This window comes from Copadichromis virginalis, linkage group LG6, assembly GCF_057382275.1.
Source record: "Copadichromis virginalis isolate Kocher_CV1m ecotype Utaka linkage group LG6, C_Virginalis_male_GT1.1, whole genome shotgun sequence".
Taxonomy (NCBI): Eukaryota; Metazoa; Chordata; class Actinopteri; order Cichliformes; family Cichlidae; genus Copadichromis; species Copadichromis virginalis.
In genome coordinates, this window is record NC_140623.1 from 29,486,756 (window position 1) to 29,505,340 (window position 18,585).

The 18,585-nt window shown below is 40.1% G+C and overlaps 1 protein-coding gene and 1 non-coding gene across 5 annotated transcripts; one reads left to right on the plus strand and one right to left on the minus strand.

Annotated features, from left to right (window-relative positions):
* Window positions 1–3,765: 3,765 nt before the first annotated feature.
* On the minus strand, window positions 3,766–3,838 carry trnar-ccu (transfer RNA arginine (anticodon CCU)). Its single transcript has one exon. It is a non-coding gene; the product is annotated as a tRNA-Arg (tRNA).
* A 217-nt stretch (window positions 3,839–4,055) lies between these two features.
* ift56 (intraflagellar transport 56) lies at window positions 4,056–17,247 on the plus strand. 4 transcript variants are annotated; one of them, XM_085459753.1, is made up of 18 exons: window positions 4,056–4,141; window positions 4,794–4,937; window positions 6,134–6,226; window positions 6,361–6,475; window positions 7,446–7,495; window positions 8,509–8,654; window positions 10,166–10,337; window positions 10,755–10,829; window positions 10,959–11,061; window positions 12,310–12,365; window positions 12,846–12,899; window positions 12,986–13,049; window positions 13,133–13,221; window positions 13,524–13,607; window positions 13,695–13,764; window positions 15,146–15,252; window positions 16,646–16,779; window positions 16,931–17,247. In XM_085459753.1, exons 1-18 carry the CDS (start codon window positions 4,139–4,141, stop codon window positions 17,043–17,045), a joined length of 1,674 nt encoding a protein of 557 aa, XP_085315879.1. In that variant the 5' UTR covers window positions 4,056–4,138; the 3' UTR covers window positions 17,046–17,247. The 4 variants fall into 4 exon arrangements, with proteins under 4 accessions (XP_085315879.1, XP_085315880.1, XP_085315881.1 ...); XM_085459752.1 differs by lacking the exon at window positions 4,056–4,141 and adding an exon at window positions 4,154–4,613; XM_085459754.1 differs by lacking the exons at window positions 4,056–4,141; window positions 16,646–16,779 and adding an exon at window positions 4,153–4,613 and having other exon boundaries at window positions 16,931–17,018.
* Window positions 17,248–18,585: the final 1,338 nt, after the last annotated feature.

Genomic DNA, 18,585 nt, shown 5'->3' on the forward strand with positions numbered 1-18,585 from the left:
TTGCCTTCACAGTTCATACATGTTAAGTACACATTATCTCTCTGTGATACTGAAGCTGATTATGCTGATGTAATGTGGTCTGTAATGGAGAGTAAACCACCCAGGTAAGTTCACTTAATGTGGGTATAGATAAAGGTAAATAAATGGCTATATTAAAACTAACCAAGAGTTATAACACAAGCTGCTGATAGATTTATCTCACACTAAAAGGACATGTTGGTGACATAACATTAAAGCACGTGGTTAATGTAGTCAGGCTTCAAAGCCAAAAGTAAAATTGAAATAAGCACTGGGTTCATTTTGCTTGCAAAATTGCAGGGATGAACTTGTGTCATGGAAGTCGGCACAAACTTTCCCGAATAATTTTGTTTAGTAAATTTATTTCCATTTCACATTGAGAAACAAAATGTTCTGTTTGAGCTCACATGTCATTTTCTCTTTCTACACGCTTCCCTCATGTTTTCTGTGGCAAAACTGAAGCCTCAGTGTGCATCACAACCTGCCAACAGCCTCTAAAAGAACAGTGGCAAGGAAAATATACTGAAGGGGTGTGAAAGGGTCTACTGAATGTGTGTTATGCAGCCATGTTAGAAAAATAAGCAGTCAGACCATTTTCTAATGTGCAATGAACACAAAGCAGGCTCAGAAATGACCAGATGTGATACTATAAAGCTTTAATTATATGTTGTTGGTGGCCCCAAATAAACCCAGATGGATTGATCTGTGCATTAAAACGTGTCTGTGGACGCAGGTTGTACAATTTTGTAAAACAGCCTGTTCTCAAATGTCAGGCTGGTGCAACCATAAACATAAACTAGGATGAAATAGGAGACTAAAAATAACGACAATTATATTTGATCAGAGGACCCCATTCATGTCTTTATAGCTGGCTGAAAAGGGCTGTAGCGCTCTCTTAATTATACATAAAATAGAGGAATTTAGCTACAAAATTTATTTATATAACTCTGGTTCTCAGGTTTGATTTAATCAGTGTCAACTGATTGTTGGTTTGGTAAAAATTTGATTACAACTTGCCTGATGAGGTGTTAAAAGGACATTTTTATTGAGACTTGATGTGGATGGTGTGGTACAGTCTGTGGTGTGATTGGTGTAGCAGGCTGCTGTGTTTACAACATGTACTGGTCATTGTTGCCTGCTGTGAACAACAAAGACCTGACTAACGGCGCAGAGTCCACCCATCAGGGATGACTCGCCACCACGAACTGTGTGCTCTCTCAGAAGAGTCTTTATGTGTGCGTCACAAAAATGCACAAAAATGCACGTGCAGAGTCTCTCTCTCGCTCTCTGGGAGAGGCAGGCCATCAGAAAAGTGAAGGAGTGAGACAAAGGATCAAAAAGAGGTGGAGCTAAAAGTTAAAAAATAAGAGCCAATCAGAACTAGAACCAGCCAGGAGCCAATACACTAAGAGCCTGCTTTACATAGTTGTAGCTTGTCATCTGTGTGTGTGTGTGTGTGTGTGTGTGTGTGTGTGTGTGTGTGTGTGTGTGACGCTTCAATGTAGAAACATAGAAAGTTTGAGCTCGCTGCATATTTAAAACTATAAGCTAAATATTTTTATGTGTGCTGTGATTGCTGCGTTTTCACTGATCCAACCACAGCAGCAGTATTAGAGCTCAGTGTTTATAAATAAAGTTTTTATGTCATGTTGTTGTCCGAAGGGTGACGGCCTCTCCCTTAGAGAGAAGGTGAGGAGCTCGTAGCTCAGGAGCTCAGGGTATTGCCGCTCTCTTCCACACTGAAAGGAGCCAATTGAGGTGGTTCGGGCAAATGACTAGGATGCATCCTGGGTGAGGTGTTGCAGGCATGTCCCACCGGGAGGAGGCCCCAGGGGAGACCCAGTCACATGTACTGTGTTATAAAATATCAGGTAGCCATTATTTGGTTGTTAATAAGCCAGATGTTTATTGTACACTGAATTCAAGATCAGGATCACTGGTTGAAATATAAATGAACAATTTGTTGAAGTAGAAAACATTAAAGAGTCTGCAAAGTCATACAATATGCTGGACAGGAGAATGAAGTGCATAAAATGAGGCAAATATATATATATATATAGACTATTTAATATTTTTGAAAATGCACAGAACCAAATATTTGCTTTGATTATATCTTTGAATAAGAGGTGCCCATTTAAGATTTATGAAAGGTTTCAAATGCAAAATTGGTGACAAGAGACTGCTTCAACTACAGATATCACACACAAAGATTCATGTAAATACAAGCAGCTAAATCATTATTGAAAAAGTCATATTGCTGAAAATATGTTTGAGATATTTTTTTCACCACTGTTTCTACAAATTTTGTTCCCTCAGCATAAAAATTGTACACATTTTTATGTATTTCTTTATTTTTAAGACATCTGCACATTTTTCAATGAGTCTGATAGTTGGATGTCAGATTCTAGATTAGCTGATCTACTGCTAATAAAAAAAAAAACTATAATTCATTTCTATAATAGTCTACATCAGCAGGCTGATGAGGATACTCTTACTCTGTCTGCAGTGCCTCATGGCCCCCTCCCAGGTCATTTTCTTCTTCACCACATTAAGCTGATACGAGGAATCTGACCCTTACTGATGCACATTTTCTCTGCCTCTAACAAGGTCGTGTCTTCTGAGGTATCAATCTGGATCGCAGCCAACCTGCAGGCACTGGTAAGAATGAGCGCTCCAATGACGATCTTCTCCATCCTGCTTCTTCTCACGGGAGGAATGAGACTGTCTTTTTTGAGCTCTGTCACTTGGATCGAGTTGATAAAGGAGGAGACACAGTTAATGACATGAATAATTAACATATCTATGTACAATCCGTCTACAACATGATGTGGATCATGGATCATTAACACAATGATAAAACAATTTTGCATGTCCATCTTGATATTTGTTTCTGCAAAACAAATATCAAGATGGACATGCAAAATAGTTTTATGGTGAATTTCAGTGTCTGAACTGCTGTTTTTACTGTGGAGGACAAACAAATCCTGCCTGCCTGCCTACCTAGGTAGCCTTCAGAGACTGATTTAAACAAAATAACTTATTTGCCTTTCAAGCCATGCATTTATAATTGTGTTTTTGTTGCTTTGGAGTTTGCTTTTCATTGAGTTTGCCAGTCAATGTTCTATGATGTATATAACTTTTTCTTTTCTCAGTATTTCCCAGCTTCACATGGACAAATGCGGCTGTGTCTTACAGTTAACATCCTTATTGTATCCCCACACAAACAGTCACAGATGGCTGCCCCTCCCTGAGTTTTGTTCTGCTGCAGGTTTCTTACTGTTAAAAGGTAATTTCTTTATTTTTTTAATGTTCTTTATGTTTCCTTATTGTGCGTAAGTTTGACTATGGGATTCCTGGGTTGTTAGCTTCCTTTCTAAAATGTTGTTATGTCCTTACCTTGAAAGATAAACTGCTTTCAGAGGATTATTTCTTTGATTTGTCATTATATAAACATTGCTGAGCTGAAGTGAGAATAATGCTGATTGTTGTACGGTGAACTGGACTTCATATACTTAACCTAAAGATTCATTGGTCCAAAGTGATATCCATTTAACTTAATTTCATGACATATACTATAATGTTTTATACTTTTGTATAAAGGGTATGTACGTCTTTGAAAGAAAGAAAAATCAAGCAGTGAGAATGACTCATCTTTATTGTGATGTTTGCACTCAGCTTCAATGATGACTGTGTAAAGTGAAACGTATCTTAAAGAACGATAAACCTACAAATACCAAGAAAATGTTCCACCCCAGATGGGACTCGAACCCACAATCCCTGGCTTAGGAGGCCAGTGCCTTATCCATTAGGCCACTGGGGCGCGCACGAGTCGTTTCGAGAAAATTACACTAATATTAATTGAGGATAAGTGACAAACCATACTAAAAGGCAGTAAAAAAATAAGTTAGTGGTTGATTTTTTTCTGTTTGGTTTGGAATCCATATCTATGTTTCTATTTTTATTTTTAATAAACGTACTGAATAAATCCAACTCAATGAAACGGCGCAGCCATTGCTCGCTACTCGGTTACTAAGCAACTAAGACCAAACCATTGTGTCAAGCTAAACGTAGAAAAACCGTGCTGCTTCCTGTTTAACAGCAAACTCGGATTGAATACAAAATGGTATTATGTTCCTTTTCCCGATATTACAAGCTTTGTATTCGGCTTATTCAGAGGAGAAAACAATCTGCCTCCGTTAAACAGTTTACGTTGAATAGATGTTAAACAGTCTCGTTAAATTGTGAAGTCTAGTGGTCGTAATTTTTATTTTGAAAGTCGTCGAGCGGAAACTTTTAACCATGTCGTTGTTAACGACAAACTAGCTAATGCTATCGACATCTAAGTAGAAAATACACCACGCCACAGCGTAAAACTTGTTATTTTCTTCTCTCTCTCTCTCCTTGTTTTTTAAATCACGGCAGAGCCGTAAGAGAATTTAATTGTCGTTTACCCCGTTGTGAGGTTTTAATGACTAATTAAACCAACAGTGACCATTAAATGGTAAAAGGTTACGGACGCAATAACGTAGCTAACACCAAACGTTACCTGGGTTAGTGATAATCAAGCCTCAGCTAAGGAGAGACTTATCGAAATGGTGAGCTGATGTTTTTGGAAACTTAACGCCAGGGATGTTCTGATATCTTATAATATTATATATTTCTGCTTGTTTTTGCCTTGCTTAACCGTTCCTTTGGTGGTCCGATTAACCCTAACCCCACCATTTAGGTAGAAGCTGTGCTATAACTCGATATAGTAAATTTGTTTTCCTCGGTAGATTCTCTCTCGGGTCAAACCAGCCGTGGGAGGAGAGACATCAACGAGCATTGGTGAGAAAAACAAAAGAAATAAAAGCAAGCTCCCCCGATTGGAGGAATACCTGCAGCAGAGAGACTACCTGGGAGCCTTGACGTTGTTAGAGGTACTTAAGGAAAAACTCAGTACACATCTTTTGGTATCCTCTGCTCAGCATATCGTAAGGTAAAGACCCTGCAGTTATAGAGGGAGAACCCCCACCTTTAGAAGAGCCTCTATATACATCCGCTTGACAACAGTGGGGAGGAAGGACTCCCCATTTGCAGGAAAAAACAAACAAATAAGATACACAAAGAATGTGTTTCTGGATGAGGCTCTCCACTTTTTAACCTCCTGCAGTGTAACTTTTTCGCATTTTTTTTTTTTAAATTTAGATAGACACAAAAAAATTCCCTCCATTCAGCTGTCATTCTCTGCATCTCCAGCTCTTTTTTTTAGCACTATTGATTTGTGTCAGTTTATTGACAAATGTAAGTACAATGTGCCTTTAAAATTGAAGATGGGCACACAAAGATTTGCATATCTATCCATTGTCTCCCAAAGGCCTGATAATTCAGGACTTTATATGTGAGTAGATTCATTTTCGATTATTTCCCATTCGAACTCTTGCACATGTGGGATCAACAGCATATTTAATGCTTTTCACAAGGGCTACCCTTCCCTAGATGGAACAGTTATGAGATTTTATGCATTCCTAAATCAAAAGTAGCTGAATCCTGACCTGCACTGTGTGTGCAGTGTGGTCTTACGTGAGAATCAGAATCAGCAGACCACTACATCTGCTTCAAGGTTCAACAATTCCTGAAATCCTCTGAGCACCCAATCTGGCACCAACAACCATTCCACATTCATTGTCACTTAAATCACTTTTCTTCACCATTCAGATGCTCAGTTTGAAATTCAGAAACTGTTGACTATGTCTGCCTGTCTAAATATGTCTAAATGCATTGATTTTCTGCCATGTGATTTGGCTGATTATTTGCATTAAGAATCAGTTGAACAGATATACGTAATGAAATGTTGGTGAGTGTATGCTGACCAGTTGCACCTGCGTGTATAGCTATTCTCCAAAGGCTCATTTCCCCCCCATGGCAAACCCTGACTATAGGGAGATAAGTTAGAGTATTATTAGATTGTCACGACTGTGTGAGCAGATCAAACTAGAATATAGTATACAGTATATTCTTAGTTTCTTACAACTCCATGATGAGAGGCTAAGTAGTGCTGCTGTTTAGACTGTTGATTTGTGAAACGTCAAACGGTGTTGCTGCACGTGCTCATGTCTTGCTGTGTCATGTCTAGTTTCAGAAAAATATTGGCGAGAGAGAGGAGGATGCAGACCTCTGGATTGGGTACTGCGCCTTTCACTTGGGGGATTACAAGAAAGCTATGGAGGTAGTTTTTGTTGTACATGAGTGTGAATGCGCGTGTTTTCCTTGATACAGCCCCCAAATACTTTATTCACATATCAAAACGCTTTTGTAGGGTAATGTTTGATTATCCATTATACTCTTTCCATTTCCTGATAGGAGTACAAGTCGATGACCAACAAACCTGAGTGTCCTGCTGAGGTCTGGGTCTACTTGGCCTGTGCCCTGTTTTTTCTGGGGCTCTATAAAGAAGCAGAGGAGGCTGCATCCAAGGGTAGGCAGATATTTGTGTACAATGTTACTGAAGGGCAGACGTGCACTAGTATTCTGTGGAACTGTTACAAGTAGAGTCCCAGACTGGGACATGTTTGGTTTACCAAGAGCAGCAACTGCTTTAATATAAAAATGTGTACTTACTTGGTTCAGCAGTTGATGGCAAGCTTTTGAAAGCAAAGGTATTGCATATAGATCGAACATTACAGAGTCAAGGTTAATTTGACCACGTTTAGTGACATCTAACATGTTGAAACCCTTCCTGTGTGTCCAAATCAATATACTTCAGCTAGACTGTCCTGCAGCAGCAAGAAGGGTTATCAGCGTGTGAGGATTTAGTGGTGATGCAGTTTATTGCTTTATAAAAAAAGACTTCAACGACTAATCATTGATCTGTTTGTTTTTTTTCTTTGCTTCATCACATTTAAGGAAACTCAGGATTACTGTATTTACTTTATTTTAAATAAACACATCAGTGTCTGGTGTGAGAACCTCGTTGTGCAGCATCAGACAGCCAATCAGAAAGCTGTGAATAATGAATAATGATCCAATAGACAATAAATATGATTTGCATTTTATTTTGTTTGTTTCTTACCAAGTTAATTTTAATGTGTCGCACACCAGTTTGTTCTCAAAAGATGCTCCTCTTGTGTAAGATTTGGTATTTGTGTGTTTTAGTGTTTATTTTAAGCCTTTCATTGAAAAAAAAGCTTACAGGATTTTTTTAAAAGGGCTTTTATTTTGAAGAGTGTAAACTTGATGTACACAGAGATTACTGATAAGATTTAATAAGTTATCCTGTGTGATTGAAGACTACCTCGCATTTAAGCCACGGCCCATTCTTTGTGTGAGTTCTGTGTCCTGATGTTGTTATATAACCACTGAGAGCTAGGTAATGTTGTAATGACTGGTTTCCTTGTTCTGGTGTGGTTTGCTGTCTAACTGAATTTGGTGTCTCTTGTTCTCCCTAGCACCTATGTCCCCCCTCCAAAACAGGCTCCTTTTTCACTTGGCTCACAAGGTTTGAAAATTATCCCTTTATTATCACACTTTTATGTATTTTCTGTGCTTTGTCTGACTACCATGTTAATTATTTTACGCAACACTGATTTCGAAGTTTTTTTCATCTACATCTGATTTGTTTGTGAGTTTGATTCATGTTTTCTTGCCCTCTCCCTTGTCTTTACAACCACAGCCATCAGTGGCACTCACTTACTCAGTTTTTACTCAGTCAGCACACCTTTACAATATATTGAAGCTTCAAAAACAGATGAAAGTGTGCTTGGCTCTGGCAGTAATGAAGTGTCAGAAATGATTCCTGTGCAGTGATCTGAATCCAGTGATATTAAAGCCAGTTATAACCAGGAGTTATAGTGAGCTGGAACCATTAGTAGATAAATCTAAGGATGATATAAAGCCAGTTAGATTTTCGTGTGCTGCTTGGCGTTGCTTCTAGCTGATGCCACAGAATACTCACTCACCCCTATTACATCCCGCTGTAGTTCTCATCTATGTTCATGCATACAGATATTAGTATAATGATGAGCATGTTGCTAGCTCTACTGCACAGAAGTGATCCACAAAGAGCGTTAAACCCCGGAGTAGCCAGTAGCCAGCCCAGAGAGCTGGAGTAGCACACGTCTGCTGATCACAGTCTGAACACAAAGACAAATCATTGTAAACCCGTTTTTATCTTCTATGTTAAGCACAGTTTATGAGTTTATGTGTAATGAAATGAACTATATAAAGAAAACAGTGATTAATAGTGTTACAATATAAATAATTACAAGTGTTATTTCTAAGCAATTCTTTGGCTAAAACTGCACTACTACTCCAGATCTGCCAGATCCCACTTTAATCCCTGGTCAATCACAACACAGGAATAATTACCCCCCAAAAATAGAGATGATGTAAAAAGAAAATGCGTGTCTGAAAACGATCTGCTCAGCACATGAAGGTTTACACCTGCCAGAAGCGATCACACCTCTGATTGCTGTTCCCTTCGTGTCCGTTGTCTTCATATCATCGTCTCAGTTCAATGATGAGAAGAGGCTGATGAGTTTCCACCAGAACCTGGAGGATGTGACAGAAGACCAGCTGAGCCTGGCATCCATCCACTACATGCGCTCGCACTATCAGGAGGCCATAGACATCTATAAACGCCTTCTGCTGCAGAACAGGTCTGTGCCTTTCCTTCCCTTTCAATCTTTGACATTTGTTTCACACTCCTGCTGTACTTCAGCGCATCTTAGGAACCCCTTAAAAGGTGAGAGTCTTTTAATGGAGGGGTATTAGATTTTATGACTTTGACACTTCGTGCAGACACACAGATAGTGCCATTGACGGTGCAGTAGACCTGGTGAGCCTTCTTTCTCCAACCACTGTGCTGTATTTGGAGCATCCAGATGCGAAAAAGAAAATACTTTGATTTCAGTAGGCATCTCCTGCCTCTTCTTGCAGAGTTATTATGTATTCATGGCTTTGGAACATGTGAGCAGCTGAGGTGGGGGTTTTTTTTTGCTTGTTTGTTTGTTTCACTGTGTTGACAGTTAAAGATCTGCCAGCTGCCAGCAGCTCTGAGGACCGCTACTTCCTTTGACTGCTGACACTGAAATGCAAAGATTTTAAACTAGTGCTGAGAAGATTCGTGAATCGACTTTTCTGTAACACTCGATGTGCCTCATTTGGCTTAGCTGGACTGCATTTATCCAGTCCTCATGTCTTAAGTGTTTCCTTGATTGTGCTTGTTTGGTTCCTGTAATGACTTTTTAGCTCCATCTGACTTCACTAAAAATATATTATTGAAAAATAGAGATTTGTAAAAAATATTTGTTGTCAGGGGGTTTCTCTTTCTTACATGTGGAAGATAAAAGCTGTTTTGCAGGATTTTGTACTGGAGCTGGCAGAGTAAAGTCCATTTAATGTCTGATCTCACTGATTTAAACATTTTTAGATGTTACCGTTGGATATTGTCCACATAGTTCGTGGGTACAGTGCAAAGGGAGAGTGACCCCTTTGATACAGACTTCACTCCACAGACCTTCAAATCTTAGTCTTTTCAGATTTACAGTTAACTTAAAATATCCTTTTCAACTTTCTCATTTAAAAATGAGAATGTATATCTACAGTCGTGACACAAGAAAACAAGTTTCTGTCATTTGCTAGGTGTGAGAAAATGTGTTGTTTTGAAATGCATAGCTGTCTCTCAGTGTAGACTTCTATATGTAATGTGAGCACTATTTTATCTTGCCAAGATGGGCTGTTTTGTGATCATGTGCAGATGGATAGATGTGATGTCTGGGTGAAAGGCTGGGTACATCCCAAACAGCTGACACGTAAAGAGACAATTATACACACTCACCTAAAGCCAATTGAGAAACACTAATTAATCTAACAAGCATGTCTGTGGACTGTGGGAGGAACCCCACAACAGAGAGGACCTGCAAACTCCAACCGGCTGGCAAGTTTGATCACAGAACCTTTAAAATCTTCCAAGTGGACTTGTTGCACGGGTGGCATCCCATTCTTTCACAAATGTTTGTAGAAACAGTCTGCATGCCTTGGTGTTTGAAGGCTTAAAATAATTAATAATAATGATTATCGTGAGAACTTTATTTATTAAGATATTTGTTAAAAAAAGAAGACAAAATTAGCCAGAAAGTCATTTTTATCTTAAATCTCGTCTTTTCAGAGATTTTCTGGCTCTGAAAGTGTACGTGGCTCTGTGTTACTACAAGCTGGACTACTATGATGTCTCCCAAGAGGTGCTGGCCGTGTACCTGCAGAGTATCTCCGACTCCACTATTGCTCTCAACCTCAAGGCTTGCAACCACTACAGACTTTATAACGGCAAAGCAGCAGAGGTACCGAGCTGCATGTCCTGGTCGATACTTTGGTGGTTCTTCATCTTTATTGTTGTGAATGTAACTGTGTAATGAGTTATTATTAAGAAGGTTTAAGGGGTAATGATAAAAAGTCTAAATTAATTAATTAATTACAGTAGCATGAAAAGTCCAACAGTTTCTAACATTTGTGTGAGGCTGAGCTGCTTGTTCTCATGTTTTTTTTTAAATTACTTGCTCTGTTACACTTGAGTGGTTGCCCTTTTTATTTCTTAGATGATTTTAGCTAGTAGGTTTGACGTGTGTGTGTGTGTGCGTGTGCGTGTGTGTGCGTGTGTGTGTGTGTGTGTGCGTGTGCGTGTGCGTGTGCGTGTGCGTGTGTGTGTGTGCGTGTGCGTGTGTGTGTGTGCGTGTGTGCATGTGCTCTGGTCCCCTTAGGCTGAGTTGAAGAACCTAATCGACATCTCTTCCTGCTCCTTTGAGTTTGCTAAGGAGCTTATCCGACACAACCTGGTAAGCTCTCCACAAGCTTCAGCTGTAAGTGAGCAGGTGTGTGTGTGTGTGTGTGTGTGTGTGTGTGTGTGTGTGTGTACACACTAGTGACTGCTACACTTCAACACTCTGAATCCCTGTGTACTGCAGGTGGTGTTTCGTGGTGGGGAGGGTGCATTGCAGGTACTGCCTCCTCTGGTTGATGTGATCCCTGAAGCCAGACTCAACCTGGTCATCTACTATCTCAGGCAAGGTGTGTAGCCACGTCACAGCAACGTTGTTGTTGTTTGTTTTTTTTTTAATACAGGCAAAACAAGGGATTAGACAGGGTATACTAGTACAGAGTGCAACACAAATGCATATACTATTATATATTGTAAATATATTTATTAGTTTCAGATGTAGCCATTCTTGTATTTTGCTTGTTTACATTATTGTATTTTGCACAACTCTGTTGCTTGTGAAGCTCGCACACAAGAATTTCACTCACATGTGCTGTACCAATGTACCTGCACATGTGATGTGACAATAAAAGTGATTTGATTTGATTTGATGAGGCCTCAAGCCTGGGAATCTGTTAGTCCTTCTTCTGTTATGGAAGCCGTGGGGGTCATTACTCAGGGCTCATGGCCAAGTGAAAGTAGAAACGCAGATCGATCAGTAAATCAGCAGCATAGCCCTGTACTCCTTATTATTCTGCAGACACTGCATCAACCTGTCTTTCCTGAAAGATAAAGTCTCCACCCTCTCTGCATTTGTGAACAACACCCTGAGATGCTTCAACTCCTTCGCTTGTGGCAGCAACTGCTCCCCAACCTGGAGTGGGCACCCCATCCTTTTTTTTTACTGAGAACAATGTCCTCACACTTAGAGGGCAATTGTCAACTACAAAAATCAGAGACAAGATTGCGAGACACAATGTCCTTCACCCCTGTCCGACCAATCCAGCCCATGTTATAATGCAGCTACAACCACAACTGCATTTATGCTTCAGAAATGTTCTTGGTCTAGATGAACAACATGTGTCATGAGTATGTTGAAACACAGTCCTATTGGCACACTATGTAATACTAACTTATTATGCCATTCATCTAATAACAAACCAAAACATTAGTGATACAATAGCTTCTCTGACTCACAATCTATTGCAATTTACAAGTTAATGCCCATAAAGCGACAAATCTGACCATGAGCATAATTTGGGTGAAGATTAGGAGACAATTGTGTGCAAGTGAACAGTACTGTGAGAGGATCAGCGATTCTTGTGAAATGGGGATAAATGGGTGACGTACACCTTGGCTTTGCAAAAGCTCATTGGTCCTTTGGAGGAGCTAAAAATTATGGGCAAACATAACGTGATGCACTCTTTCTTTCGCAGCATCAAATTTATCGTGCAGCATCACTATTCAGTGATAATAGATGTTAATTTCATGTAAAGCTGTATTAATCACCAGATTTTGATCGAGTTGACGCATTCACATACTCGCATTTCTGCTCACAGACGATGTCGAGGAAGCTTATAACCTCATCCAGGATTTGGTCCCCACCACGCCTCAGGTGAGGTTAAGTTTTAATTTTGTCTTTTTAAACGTTTGGTCGTAGTGTTTCACTCCAAAAGTCTCTCCAGTTTCACTTTAATATGATATTTGTTAAAGTTTGATGTTAAGTTTAGAGTCAGTGCTTGTATTTTTAAAGTCACTGTATGGTCTTGTTACAGGAAAGAAAATGCCCAATAAAACAAAAACAACCCCGGCAGATTAAATAAATCCTGCTAACAAAAACTCTTCTTCTTTCTTCCCACTTAAGAGCTCTCGAGGAGATTTTTCTTTCCTCTGATCAGTTTATTTTTTTATCTTCAAAAGCACTTTAATGTCTCCTGGATCTGAACAATCTGAAACTCATGACGTGTTTGGCTTTTGTATTCCTTTTATGTTTTGTTTTTTTCCCTTACTTGTTGGAATGGATTTTGACGGACTTTGAAGCTGCGATGAAACAATGGATCAAATGATTCACTCTGATCTTCTTTTTTTTTAATAGGAGTACATTTTGAAAGGAGTGGTAAACGCTGCTTTAGGACAAAAAATCGGATCAGTGAGTATTTCTGTAAGAGTTACATGCAAACAAAAATGATGGCTCCGTGTGTGAGACAAATGTGCAATTGTGCTTTCGTGTTTCAGAGGGATCACTTAAAAATTGCTCAGCAGTTCTTTCAGCTGGTCGGAGGCTCGGCGAGCGAGTGCGGTACGCCCCACAGAAATCTGACCTGTTTTATTATTTGAGGAAAGTGTGTTAGCATGTGTGTATTACATTTTCTATCCTTTCAGATACTATTCCTGGCAGACAGTGCATGGCCTCCTGCTTCTTTCTCTTGAAACAGTTTGAAGACGTTCTCATTTATCTCAACTCGGTCAAGGTTGGTGTTGCTCGCTTGCAGTGGAGAGTCAGTGTTATTTATTTTTTTTATTCAGGTAAAAAAAAAAAGACACTCGCCCACACGCTGGGTGAGAAGTGCCACTTCAGATGACAAGTGGTGCTTTACATTTATTCGTGTGTGTGTGTGTGTGTGTGTGTGTGTGTGTGTGTGTGTGTGTGTGTGTGTGTGTGTGTGTGTGTGTGTGTTTTCTCCTCCGTGATTCGTGCTACCAAGACAAGGCTGACACTCGTTTTATTTCTGGACACGTAGGCACTCGTCCTTTTTGTGCTTTTCTTTTTCAGGGTTACTTCTACAACGATGACACATTCAACTTCAACTATGCTCAGGCAAAAGCAGCGATTGGCAACTACAGAGAGGCAGAAGAGGTGCGCTAACTGAGCAGCCATTTATATGTGTCTGTGAATAAATTGTTGGCCTTTTTCTTTTTACTGATTTTAATTTTTGGTTCACAGGTTTTTCTGCTCATTCAGAGTGAAAAGATCAAGAATGACTACGTTTACCTCAGCTGGTTGGCACGATGCTGTATGTATAGTCGATGTTATACTAACGGTAATACAGTGTATTTACAGTCACAAGCCACATTATTAGGTACACTTTGCTACTACAATAATAAGGGGGTCTTTCATTATTCAGCCCTGGTTTAAATCTTTGTGGCATAGATTCAGTGAGAAGCTGGAATTTCCTCAGAGATTTCCATCCATATTGACATGACAGCATCACACAGTTGTTGCAGAGTGCAGTGAAGTATCACTAGTCGGGGTTTTTTCCTGCTTAGGGGAATTTGTGTTGCCTCCCTCCAATGAGATTTCAGTCAGAGCCAAATTAAATTTCCCAATTTCAATCAAACACTTGCTGCTGATTTGTCAGCAGCATAGACTCATTGCCATACTATATGCAGACTTGTCATGCATGTATGTGTGCGGTCATCCCAGAAAACCCTGAGAAAGCAAACTCCTACTCTGCTTGTTCAGTATTTGTAAAATGGTAAATGGTAAAGTCCAGTTAAACAATAAAACAAAAAGTGCATCTGTCACAACAGGGATTCACACAAAAACATAACAGAAGAAAATCTGTCCTGGGCAGCTCAACTCTGAGCTAGACTTTGACACAGAAGGATTAAAAGGTGCTATCGTGGGCGATTGTGGCTCAAGAGTTGGCAGTTCGTCTTGTAATCGGAAGGTTGCTGGTTCGAGCCCCGGCTCCGACAGTCTCGGTCGTTGTGTCCTTGGGCAAGACACTTCACCTACCGCCTACTGGTGATGGCCAGAGGGGCCGATGACACGATATGGCAGCCTCGCTTCTGAGGCTTGGCTGATTCTGTCAAAAATAATCAGTAAAACTGTAAGAGTAATCCTCACTGCAGCCGGCTGCCAACACAAGAACGCCATCTGTTAATTTCACTCTGCTGATAAGGTGTTTGTTCAGTATGAAGATGAGGAGTTTTGCATATATTATAACTAAGTGTGTAACAACCAAACGAGGAGCATAAATGATCCCGTTTCTTAGTTGCTGCTGCCAGCTGCACAAACATCTGTGAAACCTTTTTAGGTAGACATGAAAAGGATACAGTAATCTTCATCTGATCACATAAAAGCTCTTAGACACCTTTACACAGTGAAAATAGAAATGAGCGCCCCTTTTTACTTGTTCACCGAGGCTGAGGCCCGAATCAAACATTTCCAGCCTGAGGCCTTTAAAGAATTTAAGGTCTCTCATCACTCAGCTGGAGTTTCTCTCAGCAGCTCTGAGAAACCTCTGATGGAAGAAATTTCTTCCATTCTCAGCTTTAATCTACATCAATAAAACCTGCCCGCAGCCTTTAAAATGTTCCATATTTGAATGTAAAAGAGCTGAAACTGCATGTGAGTGTTGGGTTATTGAACACTGATCTCGGTCTCATCAGACATAATGAACCAGAAGGGTCAGCTTGCCTGGGAGCTCTACCTGAAGATGGGAACCTCCTCAGATTCCTTCCATCTGCTCCAGCTCATTGCCAATGACTGCTACAAGGTGACATCCTCCTCCCTCCTCTTCCTCTTGTACTGTATGTGGTGGCTGTTTTAACCCGGTGAGATCTTACTCATCAGCAGCGATGACCCCAATCCTATCAGAACACGAAGTCTCAGCAATCAGGGGACAAAAAAAGTGTTTACATTGCTCCAAAAATACTTTTTTGCTCATCTTCAGAACAAACTGGAGGGTTATGCTCATAACTGCGACTTCACAGGGTTCATTTTAAGATTTTGGAGAAAATGAGTTAGTCAGCTGGGATATGTTCCTGCCCCTCCACCATAGCCCCGAATAAGAGATTAAGTAGACAGGGAAAACGAATCAATTATATTGATTGATTAATTAGTGGTTAGTTAGTGGTTTCCTTTCCAAACACTGAAGGAAAGATTAATGATAAGAAATGAAAACTATTATTTAGTCGCAGCCCTGCTTTGAATATTTATTTGCCTTTTGTGATGAATTTACACAAAGTGCCACAGCTAATGATTTGATACTTTATTGAGTAACTTGCTGATTATTTATTTTCCATAGATGGAGACAAGACAAAAACCTGTCACGGTATCAGATCAAGAAAAGCAGCAAATACTCAGCCTCATAACAACAACAGTACTTTTATGTTTTTGTTTGTCTGAGAGTAAATCATTGATTCTGGCTGCTGCATGACTACACGTGGCAGCTCGCTTGTTAAAACGCCTTCATTTATTGCTGAAGGCAGGAGTCCTTCAGTTCAGTTGTGTAACATTTCTGAGGAATGCCTGCATCCTGAATTCAGAAATGTCAGATGTATTTTAGAAGTCCCAAATGTCACCTTAAATGGAGAAACGGCACCTTTTATGCTCCGCCTGCTGGATTTTGTGGTATTTTTCACAGGCTGTGCAGCTGCAGTCTTTACCGAAAATATTTTGATATCTTTTTAAAGTGGACTTACTGTGTTTTTCTTTATTTTCTGTGTGTAACTGTCAGAGTGCTGGATGCTTACATATAAATGAGGTCATCACTGAGTCAAAAACTCACTTTTAGCTTCACAGACTTCAGACTCTTACCTCTAAACATCTTGCTGTCAAAGAGAGGAGATATCTGTAATAAGGTCATCTCAGGGACACAGCTCTGACTGTGAGCACAGGAATCCACTTGCTGTTTGTGAGGGGCAGCCAATCAGAAGACACAGGGCCTCAAAGAGACACAAACTGCTTGTTTTAGACAGTGGATTAACTGAGGGGCAGCACAAGGGGCCGGCATGAAATAAAAAAGCCGTGAATCACACAAAACTACTCTAAAGTCCAAAAACAACAATATGGAGCTGGGAATGAGCATAAATAGTCCACCTGAAGTTAAAGAAGTTAGTAAACAGGCTTTGCGTGCCGATGCTCATGACTGCAGCCTGTCGTTTCAGATGGGTCAGTTCTACTACGCAGCGAAGGCCTTTGATGCACTGGAGAAGCTGGACCCAGCCTCCAACTACTGGGAGGGGAAAAGAGGGGCGTGTGTCGGCGTCTTTCAGCTCATACTGGCAAACAAGGAGCCCAAGTATGTTTGTCTCTCTTTCCTGTGGGGTGGTTTTAGTTTTGATCATCGTGCCGTCTGCAGGAATGGGTGTGAGGTTTAAGCAAAGTAAACATGAGAGATTGTGCATTCTTTACGTAATCTTGTATCCTCACATATCCTGTTTTCACCCTAGGGAGACTCTTAAAGAGGTGCTGACCCTCTTGCGAAATTCAGGAAACCCCCAGGTTGAGTACATCATCCGAATTATGAGGAAGTGGGCCAAAGACAACAGAGTCCTCCTCTCGTGACAGCCTTGAGCCTTCAGTGCTGAACTGAAGACTCCAAGCCCACGATAAGAGCTGCCGGGATGCAGACAGCAGCACTGATGATTTATCCCACATCAAGAAGGATTTGTATTTTTCTACTATACTCTAGTTCTTTGTGCTGTTCTGTGTACATGTATTTAAATTTAACACATAATTTAACTGGATTAAACTTTTTTAAAACAAATGTCAGTGTGTAAACATTTTCAGACCATAAATTACACACTAAACACTTCATACTGTCAACATCTATAAACATCAGTGGCTATTTCTAAACGTTGCACATTTCCTAAGAGTTTATTGAGCATAGCTGCTAAGCTGTGCTCTGTACCAGTGAAGGAAGGATTCCAGTCTTAGTATTAACTCTGAAAAAATACTTTAGGTTTTCTACAATTTAATTTTTAAAGTTACATAAAGGTCCACCATTTGAAGTACACTTTACCTGCACAACTAGTATTTCCACATTGCACTATGGTGTGCATGGGCTCACATATAAACAGTTAAAGGAGCACTCACTTCAGGCAGTATTCCACTTTTATACAGCTGTTATGACCCTGGCCTTCGTCTGAGACCTGTCTTTAAAAGGAAAATATTGAAATGGGTAAAATACGTGCTTTTCATGTGCTATTAATGAAGCTGCAGTAAGGGCCTGATAGGTCTCTGTGACTCACACCAGTCTGTCTGACATCACCTCCTTCACTCATTTTTCCTGTTAAAATAGGAAAAAGAGTGGTGCCCATTTTTTGGCCAGTTTCCTCATTAACATCTTCTGTTAACATGATAAACGTGTAATAGATTACAGTATTGGACCAGAATAGACATTTTTATTAAAATCATTAATTATTCTGTTCATCAGTCATTTGCAGCACGGTTTTGTTTTTCTGGTTTTATTTAAAAGGAAAATCAGTTTTCTGAGTGACATCAAATCTTTGACATGCAGTAAGCGTGTGGAAATGTCAGTAGTTAAACCTTAACCTGCCTCTGCAGAGTCTTCTTCAATGATAATAACACAGATCCTAACCCTAATCTCTACCACTTTACTTTCACAATATGGGATTTGGGGCTTTTGCTGATTGCTCACTAAGGCCTTTGAAATCAGGAAATGCACAAAAAAAAAGAAAGTTCTTGATAAGACGCATCAAAAAGTTTTTAACTTTTAAGGTTCGAGTCCTCGCCTGTTGTCGGGCTGCTAAGCTACTTTCAGTTGGTTAAACATACTCTTCTTTTATTCTGTGCCTGTGATGATTTTCAGATCCATCTCGACCAGAATGACAAAATCAGGGCTACTCCCTCTAAACAGAGCACAAAATGAAACCAGTGACCATTGAACTGGTCTCTGTGAAAACCAGCGAGGTGCCATTTCAGTTGCAAATTTTACAAAGCAATCTATCAGGACCACCACCCAACCCCCTCCAATACAGAGTGAGAAAAGTGGGGAGGGGCTGACAGGGACCTGGGAACAAACTTTTACCCGGGGGGTTTGCAGCAGGCTAATTGAGACGTGGTTTCCATGCAGTAACCGTGT